Source organism: Clarias gariepinus, chromosome 16 (genome assembly GCF_024256425.1).
Source record: "Clarias gariepinus isolate MV-2021 ecotype Netherlands chromosome 16, CGAR_prim_01v2, whole genome shotgun sequence".
NCBI lineage: Eukaryota > Metazoa > Chordata > Actinopteri > Siluriformes > Clariidae > Clarias > Clarias gariepinus.
In genome coordinates this window covers 24,990,275-25,002,714 of record NC_071115.1, presented here as the reverse complement: position 1 = coordinate 25,002,714, position 12,440 = coordinate 24,990,275, and the positions used below count along the sequence as shown (strand labels likewise).

The 12,440-nt window shown below is 38.6% G+C and overlaps 1 protein-coding gene across 2 annotated transcripts in view; it reads right to left on the bottom strand.

Moving 5' to 3' along the window:
- Positions 1 to 10,439, bottom strand: part of LOC128544819 (amyloid beta precursor protein binding family B member 2) — a 36,616-nt gene extending 26,177 nt beyond the window's left edge. For both annotated transcript variants that reach the window (XM_053515102.1, XM_053515103.1), the window contains exons 1-6: positions 10,344 to 10,439; positions 3,923 to 4,952; positions 2,600 to 2,775; positions 2,306 to 2,431; positions 1,241 to 1,377; positions 718 to 778 (exon numbers count right to left, since the gene is read on the bottom strand). In XM_053515102.1, the coding sequence (XP_053371077.1) occupies positions 718 to 778; positions 1,241 to 1,377; positions 2,306 to 2,431; positions 2,600 to 2,775; positions 3,923 to 4,934 (1,512 nt within the window). In that variant the 5' untranslated portion in view covers positions 4,935 to 4,952; positions 10,344 to 10,439. The remainder of the gene's footprint in view (positions 1 to 717; positions 779 to 1,240; positions 1,378 to 2,305; positions 2,432 to 2,599; positions 2,776 to 3,922; positions 4,953 to 10,343) is intronic.
- Between the last annotated feature and the right edge of the window lie 2,001 nt (positions 10,440 to 12,440).

Genomic DNA, 12,440 nt, shown 5'->3' with positions numbered 1-12,440 from the left:
AAAAAATCCAAAAAAAAAACTATAATTCATCCTTCTCTCAGTCTCCTTCCTTTTATGTGCCTCCTCCATTATTTCCTTTTTCCTCCCACTTTTATCTCCTCTTTTCCTATTTCTCACTCAATCCTACCTCATTTTAGTAAATCCTCTCCACCTCTTTCATGCTTATAATTCTTTTAATTGATTTTCCATCTCATCTATATTTTTCTATTTTCTTTCATAAATTTTTTAAATATTTTCTTATGTTCTTTCTCTTAGACTTCCCTTTAATGTAACCAGTCATGTTTCCTCTTTTCACTCTCTTACTGCGTTTCCTTCCATCTTCTTAGTTTTTTCCATTTATTTTATCCTGTCTACTTTCTTCCCTTCACTCTCGCTTGCTCTACATTTCCTCTCTATTAGATCATTTTCTTCAGTTCCTCCTCTTTTTTCTTAAATTTTTATGATTGCATTTTATTCTTTTTTTCATTGTTTTTTTTTTATTTCTACAAGTTCCTTCCAATTCTCTCCTTTCCTCTCTCTCCCTCAAGATTCTCCTCCTTATCCTTCCTTTTTTTCTTACTTTTCCGTCCTTCAGAGGTCCTGCACTGATTTCTTTTTTGTTTACTACCAGCAGGTACAGTAACAGCAAATCTAATTGTTACAGTTCACCTCTGTAACCACAAGATGGCGACACCCTTTAACCATATTATGGATAACATTCGAAGAACATTGACTCACGTGTGTTTCGAAGTCATTGATGGGGATCACTGTATCAGCAGGAGGAGCGGGTACCTTAGTTCTGAGGAGAGAGAGAGAGAGAGAGAGACATAAGAAAGACAAAAAGATTTCAGACTTCCTGTCTATAAACAAAGTGGGTCTTGACTTGTTTTTTTATTTCCTCATTCCTTTTGTCTTCTCGGTCTGTCTTCCTCTTCCTATATTCATCTACTTTTCTTTTCTCCACTCTTTCAATCCTTATCTACAGTATAATCTTTCCCTTTATGTATTAACTCTTCTTCTCCTTCTCACTTCCACCCATCTTCCTCTCTTCTTGTCTCTTCCCTTCTTCCTCATCCTGCTTTCTCTGTCCCTTCCTTTTCACTTCACTCATCTATTCCTTGTCTCTTTTTACACTCGGTCATCTTCTCTTTGCTTTTTCTTCTAAGTGTTCACATCTCATTTTCATTTCCTCTCCTCCGCATCTCTTTCCTTCCTTTCTTTTAATCCCTTTAAAACGAGCAGACGAGCGCTACGAACACACCTGCTGTATCTCAGGTTGACGTAGCTGTATGGCATGCAGCGGGCTCCGACACACTCTTGCTCTCGGTGCTCCTCTACTCTTTCACTTTGGCTCTGTCTGGAATCGAAAGGGGGACTGGCGGAGGTCTCCTTCAGGTCCTGTAGGAAGTGAAGCACACTTCAATTCAAATGGTATCAAATAGAAATAACCTCAGTTACATTATTCTGAAGGCGTATTTTCCATTTCTTTTGATCAAAGTCTGAGTATGCCACATTTAGCAAGCAGGCAACATTTATCCTAGCGCCATTTTTTATACTGTATCACACACCAGATACATTAAGGCTGTAATGAGCCTCCTCCAAGTAATATGATTTCACATTACGTAATGCATGCATTCATTCATCCTTCTGTCTGGTACGTGACTCACAGTAACAGCTCCAGTCAATAGCGCGGGTCTTTAATGACTGCCGCACTTTAAAGTATCTTTCCGGACATGAATGGCTCTCCGACACGGGAAATCTTTGAACACTCTGCATGTTGCCCGGTTTCCAGCAGACGAGCCCTCGGATCGTCTGTAGTCTTTAAAGACTCTTTAGGATATCTTTAAGTTCTCTTCTGGTAAGGGTGTTTTACCAGAGAAATCAGAAATATCCTTTTTTTCATAAAGATGACCTTAGTATGAGGACATCAGGAAGTACTGAAGACATTCGGGGTGCTCACATTATTATAGCTTTAATGAGATTGGTTTGGAAGATGTCTCTAATCTGTACGGTCCTGAAGAGGCTTATAGGTGTAAAGTGTTTTCTAAAGGAAGGATAGTCCTGTAACAAACTCAGTCTGACTGGAGGATCAACATGGAAAGGCTCTTAGCAGATAAAGTACATGAGAAAGAGAGAAAAGAAAAGATGCAAACTCCACACAAACACACGCAGACTGAGGCAGAAATCGAACCCTTGACCCTGGATGTGCGAGGCCACAGTGCTAACCATTACTCAGTTTAAAGCTGTTGATCAGTCGTGTCATGTGTGTGATGGGGGGGGGGGGGGGGGGGGGGTAGGCGTGTATGTGTGCGTATCTGTGTGTTACCAGGTAATTGTTATTAAGGAAGCTTCCTGCGGTGACTTCAAAGCAAATTGAGGACGAGGAGGGTGAAGAGGCAGCAGATGAAGGCACGGGCTCCACAGAACTGTCGGACACAATACTACTTGGCCTCTGAGCATACACACACACACACAAACACACACACACATATATGCATAAATCATTGCTGTAAATTTGACTGATTCATTTTGAAAATGTTATAATTTATGAAGTATGGCATTGTGTGTGTGTGTGTATAAGAGAGAGAGAGAGAGAGAGAGTGTCTGTGTGTGTGTATACCTCAGACTGAGCTTTAGATGAGGGCACACACAGTGAGCTTGCTTCACCTTCATGGTCCTGTTTGCTATCGGTTATGGGTTGTTCTTGTTGCGCGTTGTTTTGCCAGAGATAAACATCAGACGCCACATCATCCTCCTTCTGCCACACAGGGGCAAGTGCTGAGTCACTGCACGGTCCTGCAACACAACGCACACAGTGAATAAACACACACACACAAACATATATACATATATATGCCTTATATAGCATTTCTATAATGCACTCACTGATGTGTTGTCATGGTAACAACATTAAGATTTAAAGACAAAAAGGCAAAAAGGAGCACAGAAATTCTAAGTACGAGTGTGACTAGGGAGCGTGAGTGTGAGAAATGGACGTAGGATGTGTGAAATTAATCAGAAACACGCTGTTTAGCAGTCAAGCAGAGCGATAGATAAAGGACAATTGACATAGGTATTATGTAGTGGATGGATGGAGAGATGGATTCATGCATGGATGGATGGATAGATGGATGGGAAGGTGGATTGATACACCAAAAGGTGTGAGGATAAATGTATGTGGGGTTGATGGATAGATTTATCCAGCATCTTTAACCGCTTATCGAAAATCGGGCCGCGGGGTGATGGATAGATTTGAGCATTAAAAGGTGGGTGGATAGATGGATGGATATATATGAAAAAATGGATGGATGGAAGGATGGATGGATGGACAAGCATACAGATAAAAACATGGATTAATGTTCATATAAACAGATGGACGGATGGATGGAATAAATAGTTGGATAGTGGATGAAGTGCAGATAAAGTGCCCACCCTTTTCACCCAGATCGCGAGTTCGATTCCCGGGTGATGTTGTAACCTCTCGCAGCCGGAGGACTAAAAAGAGCTGATTGGCCGAGCTCTCTCAGAGGGGAGGGATGAGAGGTACTTAGTGCTCCCACATTAATCACGGCTCTACAGCCAATCAGGGCCGTCTGTAAGCTCACAAAAGCGGAAGGAGCAGATAGCGCTGTCCCCCAAGTGTGTTATGCTGCATCCAACAGTGCATGAGCCATCAGTTTGAAAATATGCGGTCGGCTGGATGTGGTTCGGAGAAAACACGTAATAGTCTTTGGCTCTTAATGTGGGAGCCCCCTAGTGACAGGGAGAAATTGGATATGACTTAATTAGGGAGAAAATCTGAAAAACTAAAAAAAAAAAAATGAATGTACAGTATGGATATGGACGAGATGGGAAGGTGGATGTAAAGAAGGATGGACATAGATAAAGGAATGTATAGATGTTTGAAAAGATGCATGTGAATGGACAAGCATGAAGAGCTCACCTGTTTCCTGTGGTGTCTCAATAGATGGACTCTCCTGAGATAAGGTTGTCCAACTTGAATCGTCATCCTCCTCCTCCTCTTCCTCCTCCATCTGTTTGTCTTTTCGGTGTGCCACAATGAGTGGTACCATGGGCAGAGAATTAGGTGGGACCAAAGACCGAGCTAAAGGCAAGGAAGTGGGTGGAGTCTCTTTCCTTTCTCCTGAAAAATGTAGTTTTGATATAACTTTTAGCCCACTATCTTTGCCTCTGTCCTCTTTGACACTTTTCGCTGGGGTGTGGGCGGGGCTCAGGTAGGTATGGACAGGGCTTTGGTGCTCTTCCTCTTCCTCATTAGCCAGAAGCAGAAGGTGATTCTGAGGGAGCGTAAGGTGAGCCTCCACACGATTTTCCTTGGCCCAGTTTTGGAGCTCTAGTTTGGGCAGGATAGGTTTCTCTTCATCCGGAGTCTGGATTTCTTTTCCGGGTGATTCTTCCTCTTCTTCTTCTTCACGGTGATACTCCAAAAAACTTTTTGTCCTCCGTCGAAAGGGTAGGTTCTTTTCGTCATCTTTGGCAAAAACATCTGGCCAATCACGTCCGGAATCAGCTGTGATGTCATTGCGGTTTGTGTCTTTTCGACTCAGATCGAATTGCGTTTCCTTTAGCTGGAGATTGGTGCCATTTTTTGCCAGTTTGGGGTTGGATGGAGAAAATGATAGAGAAAAGGAACATAGGGCAGAGGAAGAGGCAGACTTTGTGGGAACGGGTTTAACCCTCCCAGCGGCAGGACTTCCATCCAGTCCCATAGCATTCTGCAAGTTGGTCAGTGCGTATTTCTGGCGGTTCTTTGGAGGTACAGCAGAACCCAGTGTCTCTGAAGAAACTCCGCCCCTTGTGATGTCACGGCCCAATTGTTGATTGAGAGAGGAACGGAGATTGAGCGATGTGGGCGGAGTCACCAAAGGGCTGCCACGATTGGTTGACTCTAATGTAGAGGCGCTGCGCCTAAGGGCAGGTTTGTGCAGCGACATCCTCGACTGGTTGTTCGGCTTTGTGAAGAAAAAAGAGATTTCAATTCATTTGGCTAATTGCTACCCACTAGCTCACTAGTTCATCTGTGTCACATTGCTGCTAGTGTTGACAATTGAAGGTTTTCAACTATATCTTCTCAATATTGTAGAACATTTTTGAGGCGGGGCAAGTGGATGGCTGATAGTCCTGGATTTGTTTTATCTTTAGTCTTTAAAGTGACGTGGGTAATTTCGACTGAGGTGTTATTTAAATAACACCTCAGGTGAATTTTATGCATTAGCCACTATTGGCTGTTAAATGCTGATTCATCCTTTTACTGTTTACCTCACAAAAGACATACTGTAATTACTAACTCAAAAAAACATGAATATATGCATATATCTACACCTACATGCCCACACACACACACACACACTTAAAGTACAGTATATACATCAAATTTGTGGGATCCATGGTGGTGGAAAATTTGTTAACAGCAGATGTGAACAGAGACAAGCTTAGTTTAAAGTGCTGAGACAGCACTATTGCTGCAGCATTGTCCTAACCTCTATAAACAGAACACACTCTCTCTCTCTCTCTCTCTCTCTCTCTCACACACACACACACACACACAGACACACAATAAGACCTGTTGTCTTGGACATGTTGCTAATTTGCAGAATTTTAGATCTGTTATTCCAAATAGATTTGTTAGCATTGCTACACTTGTGGAAATCTGCCACACCGCTAGTTTTTCCCCCCACTTCTTTAGCTTTAGTGCTCATTAGCAAAAAAAACAATATTACTTATAAACAAGGTGTAGCAAATCTAGCTAAACTACGTAGCTAAAGCAATCATATAAACAAGCAATAAGGCTCACCTTACATTAGCTAGCTATGTACTGTGCTTAGCTAACTAACTAAAGCAAAATCTGAAGGTATCTTTGTCACTAGTCAAAACATTTCAGTTTCTGATTAAATTAAAGTATTTCAAAGCATATTTTACCTGTCAAGTTCTACATTTTAATTGGTCAGAAGGAATTGGTTAATTTCCTATAACAGCACTTCTGACAATATTATATTAAAATGTACACGCAATAAAATAAATCACAATAAATATATATAAACAGTTTTAATGCCTGTATGTTTTAAGAATGACAAACATTTATTTATGTAAATAGTTTTGTATAATAAGACTTATCATGCCAAAATAAGCTCATTAAAACAGGTAGGTTTTTTATATGGTAATTTATTCACAAAGATTTCTGATCCTTCCAGAAGGGCAGGCTTAGTCACATGACTAGGGATCATTACAATGTTTGAGGAGGGAACATGACTGACACAGACGGACATTTGCATAAATTAATCTTTGTCAATACTTTAAATTTCAAGCAAAGTACGTTTATATGTCTAAATCATATTTAGTTCGTGCCTTCAGAATCCAAATAGGCAAATTATTTAATGTACCATGAAAATCAAAGAGAATTAAAAATCTGATAACAAAGGAAAAAATATTCCCTAATACTTAATTGTTTCTACTGTATAGTAAACATTTTTTAAAGACTCTAAATGTCCATAATACAGGTCCTCTTATCTTTAAGTGAAAAATGTGGAACAACTATTTCAACTTATAAAGTCTTAAAATAACATATTATTTAATTAATTTCCTTTCTTTTTGATTGTTTTCAACATTGTATATTAATACAAAAGGAATAGAAATTATGGCAGAAAAAAAAAATGGAATTTAGTCAACAAAAATGTGTTAGATAACCCGGAATACGTTTTATATTTTTGATTCTTTAAAGAATCCACCTTTTGCTTTGATATCAGCTTCATATTCTCTCAGTCAGCCTCATGAGGTAGTCACCTGAAATGGATTTCCAACTTCTTGAAGAAGTTTCCAGAGGGATTGAGTACTTGTTGGCTACTGGTTTCCTTTACCCTCCGAACCACCTCATACCAAACCATCTCAACTGGATTTGGTTTTGATGACTGTGGAAACCAGGTCATCCCGATGCTGCACTCCATCACTCTCCTTCTTGGACAAATAGCTCTTACATAACCTAGCTGTGTGTTTGGGGTCATTGTCCTGTTGGTCCCACTAAGTGCAAAACCAGATTAGATGGCATGTCACTTCAAAATGGTGACATAACCATGCTGGGTAACTGTGCCCTCAATTTTGACTTAGTCACCAACAGTGTGACCTGCAATGCACCTCACACCATCACACCTCCTCCTCCGTGCTTCACAGTGGAAACTACACATTCAACAACCGTCTGTTTACCTTCTCTAGACATGGCAGTTAGAACCATAAATCTAAAACGTGGGACTTATCAGACCAAAGGACAGTTTTCCTCTGATCTAATGTCTATTACTTGTGTCCCTTAGCCCAAGCAAGTCTCTTCTACTTGATGTTCATGTCATGAAGGTCTGATGCTCGCATTTTCCTCTGAACTGTGGATGTTGAAATATGCTTATGGCTTGATCTACAGGAAGTAAATGGCAGTTTCTAAATGCTGGTCATTCTAATAAACTAATTCTCTGCAGCAGAGGTAGTTCTTGGTCTCCCTTTTCTGGGACGGAGGGACGGACCTCATGAGAGCCAATTTCATCATAGCCTTTAATAATTTTGGTGACTGCACTTGGGCACATTAAGAAAGGCAAAAATTAACTTTTGACAAGGCACACTGGTGAACTGAAAACCATTCCAGGTGACTTTCTTGGAAATCTAATGAGAGAATGCCATGAGTATGCCAAAAAAAAAACATAAAAGTATAGTGGATGCACTATAATAAACCATTGTAATAAACCAGAAGAAACACAACTGTATAGTCATAGAAGTTAACATATTATTGACAATTATCTTGCAAACTGATGGACTGGTACTCTGTCCAGGGTGTACCCTTCCTTGTGGCACCTGGGAGACGCTCCAGAATAAAGCGGTTTAGACAATGAGTGAGTGAGTGAGCAAACTTCACCTTCAACATTACATGCTCTCATCACCCTTTCCCTATTTTTCAATTTGTGCATTACAAAGCATGTGAAAGATGAGAGCTCAGACGGATATAATCTATTTATGAGCGCCAATGTCCACTTCCTGTAAGTACATCAATAGCCTGTTCTGCAAGCTAGGATCACTCCAGTATGGATTAAAAAAAAAAGAAAAACAGTTTAAATCACAACATGGAGAAAATATTTAAACCTAAAGGATTGCCTGGGCTGAAATCTAAATGAATTTCCGATCTAAGGAGCATCTTGTAGGTTGAAGTAAATCTTTAAAGGCTGTTGCTTCTTGGTCTGCCTTTCCTGCAACGGTCCTCATGAGAGCCAATTTCATCATAGTGTTTAATGGTTTTGGTGACTGCACTTGGGTATACATTTAAAGTCTTACTTGACTGAGTGTTTCTTGCCATAATATAGATTTGGACAGTAGTTGTAGTAGCACTAATAGGGCTATTGACTATGTACTCACCCTTCCTCTGCACAAGACAACTGGGGATCCAAGGCACATTAAGCAAGGCAAGAAATGTCACAAATTTACTCCTGACAAGGCACACCAGTGAACTGAAAACCATTTCAGGTGACTACCTTGTAAATCTGATGAGAGAATACCATAAGAATTTATTTTTCGTCCTCCTGGCTTGATCCCTGGGTAATGTCATTATGCTAATACAGAAGGAAACCAGTTAGCAACTCGGAAAATATCTTACTACGACTATAATCAAAAGCTGTGTCGTATTATCCCTGTCTTCATGGAGCATGAATTACTGCAGAAACAGACAAGACAAAAAACATATTAAACAATAGTCTTATGCTATTTTAATGCAAATCTTTAAAGGAGGACCTCAAGATGATGCACAAAATCAGCTCATATACAACAATGTAAATAAGAGAAATTATAGCGAAAAGAATACATGACAAACAAGTTATTATGAACCAAAAATCATCACCAGACAAGGCAAAATAATTAGTAATAATAAAAGAAATGAAAGAAAAAAGAAAAAAAATAGTTATAGTGTGGCCTGATGCTATATTACCACCTAAAGAGAAACAGTAACTAGCCAACATGCACAGTTTGTGTCATTAAGTATAGCATTATTATTATTATTATTATTTTTTTACAGTTTATTGTTTTGTTTAATTGTATGGAAAGTCCATATTCTGTTATCATTCATAACATACTGCATCACCACATCTCCTCTCAAAAGCACTGACACTGGAGACTCCTTCCAGAAAAGCTAAACCAATGTCTTCTCACAGAAAACATCCCAGAGCCAACTATAACACACGCCTTTAATCGGTTTATTTGTTGCATCCGATATATGAGTATTTGTGATGGCTGTAAAAGAAAAATTGGGACGTGTATTTCAAAACATACAGCAGTCAAAACTAATAACAGAGCTGCTAACCAATCAGGATCAAGCATTTGACATAGTGGCACAGTAGAGGCAGTGACACGTTTTCCTTAAAGGAGGTGTTCGAGCAACATTTACTTTATACACTACGACAAACAAAAATGCATTTAAAAAGCTTGGTGATAATAAGGGAGGATAAAACAGTTGATATAATAAAAAAATTGAAATTGAAGATTGTACAGAGAAAAATCGTATCAAGCATGTCTACACTGGATAAGTTTTATTTTTACTGTTTTTTTTCATAATGTTATTATTATTATTGCTATTTTTTATTATTATGAATATTATTATTATTAATGGTGGTGAGGTTAGTAGTTTATTATTATTATGAGTATTGGTGGTAGTCATGGTAATGTATTATTATTATTACTATCATTTGTATTATTGTTAGTGGTTGTATTATTTTATTATTATTATATTAATAATATTTATATTATTTAAGGTGGTGATGGTAGTAATTTATTATTATTATCATTATTGGTGGTAGTCATGGTAACGTATTATTATTATTATTATTATTAAGGTGTGACCCAGGCCCTTATTCCAATCTTTCATCATATAAATCACAATAATTTTAATTTGAACAACATCACATAGGATTATACTGGGCATGCCTACACAACACACACACACACACACGCCCGCATGAGATGCGACCTGACTGGCATTTTCCATCAGACTGCAGGCCGCTCTGTTGCTCTTCACACTAATGCATGACACAGCAATAAGAAGGGAAAAATATCTCACACACACACACACACACACCACACACATCAAAATCACGTGATTAAACCCTGACTAATAATTATTAAAACGCGTGTTTGTTTGCTTTTGGTGTTTGTAAGCACCGCGCAGCATCAACAGCAGAAAGTTATCAATCTGAACGGCCGGGCGCTGCCCCTCTGCCCCCTTCCTCCTGCCCTCCTGCCCCACTGCCCAGCATGACATCATCATCATCATCATCATCACCACCTCCTGCACACCAGCAACATGTTTCAGCAGGAAACACACTCACCTCCGCGCAGCGCGGTCACACACTGAAGGTTTCAGTCCCCCAAAACGAGCGCTTATTACAGCAAGCTGCAGTCTGTGTGTGTGTGTGTGTGTGCGTGCTTCTGAAGCCAGTTTTCTCCGGTGTCCGTCATCAGAGTTCCTCTCCTCCCTCACACTGCTGCTCTGTTTACTGTGGAACGCCAACGGAGCCGCAAACACCGAGAACTTAGTAGCTCAGGCTTGAATCAGGGGAGCAGCTGTTCATACCAGGACACAGACACCTCAATCCCAAACAACTAGACTACCTGATACACAGTGAAGATCAATCAAATATGATCAGATCAGGGTGAAGAATTTTACCAGTTATATGCAAAAGGTGTTCAAGTCAAACTGGGTCCTGACCTCACTCTGAGCTATATGTTTGGGCCATTTAAGGAGTTCCTGGGAGGCCAGCGTTTCAGACGTAAAGCAGGCCGATCATGACTCCAGTGTACCTTATTATTAGTGGAACCAGGGGAATGAGGAATAAAGGATGTTTTTACTCTCATAACTGTAAAATCCTGGGTGGACTTGATCACACATCGTATTCTTGTGTGATATTCCATATGTTTCAGGAGAAACACGCGTGCATATATGTTTGTAAAGTATAAAATATAGGCCCATTACTCCTGCTCGAAATCAAAGACAAAAAAACAGCTGTTTGTCCCACTTTGACACTCCTCCTGACAATCCTCTTAAAAGAGGTAATGTTTAGTCAATAGCGGGTTTAAGAGGCATGGTTTCATCTGCATTTTGTATTTTTCCATTTTAATTTTTAACCTGTATAAAATCTAAGCTTTCCAAGACCACATGATGTTATAGCTAAAAGTTACAGAGAATATGAAACCAAACCAGTCCCTCGTTACCAGTGTTTATCCAATGTTTTATCACGCAAAAGTTGTAATTATTATTTAATTTTATTAAATATAAAACTTTTTTTCCATAACTAATTTTCTTTAGAATCATAGCTTATGTTATTTTTTATTTTTAGTAGTTTTATTTAATCAATAAATCATTTATCATTATCCGATCAGATTTTTTTTTTAATGATTAATTCGGTAGAACAATTAACATCACTGATGTTCTCAAATGCAACACACTTCGCCAGCGCCATGTTTCCTACAGGAATAAATAAATACGTGCATAAATGTGCCTTTTGAGCCCTTTGGCGTTCCATAAGGAAGAAGCGCACCCTGATGCTCGCTCCCGAAGAGACCAATCAGCGAGCCGAGCGCAGGGCGCGCGCACAGCTGAGTGGATGACATCATCGAGTTAAATCGCTGCATGAACGTTTCTATAATAATAATAATAATAATAGTTATTATTATTATTTGGAACTGTCTTTACGACTCCACATGAGTTTAATCGATTAACCACACACAAAAGAACACCTTGTTGCAGTTAAGGACCTTTTTTTAAATGTATTAAAAAATAATAACCTAAAAAATAATAAACAAATATAAGTAAATAGTAAAAATATTTTAAAATTGTAAAAAATAATGCTACCATACAAAGTAAATCGTGTTCTTCTATTCTTCTTATCCATGTTCTTTTCATCTTTTATTGTAATAGATGCTAATCATTTATTTTAACATATATTGGCACATAATGATATTAATAATAATAATAATAATAATAGTAATACATGTCTTTTAATCCTTTTATAATGTATTTAAAGATGCAGCTTCTTTAGATTTAAAGGTCACATTATTTCCAGGTTTTACAATTATATTACAGACACAAATAAATAAAAGCATGCGAATCCACTTGTAAAAAAAATTCCTTAAGTTTCTTTATTTAGAGAAGTGTGCACCAATCAGGTCATAGTGCTTAATACAATCATAATCATAGTAAACAAACCAGGAAAATACAACTTAGAGTTATGAATATGCGGGCAAACTCTTATTACATCATTACTAATGTGGTAACAATCCACTTATGTGGAGGACGAGGCACATTATTTAAACACTAAACAGTATTTTAGCTTATACTTTACATTTTATCACAATGCAAGTTTCAACTAAAGGCACTTGTATTGTTGAGTTCAAAGGTGTTTTCACATCAGACATGATTGGTTTGC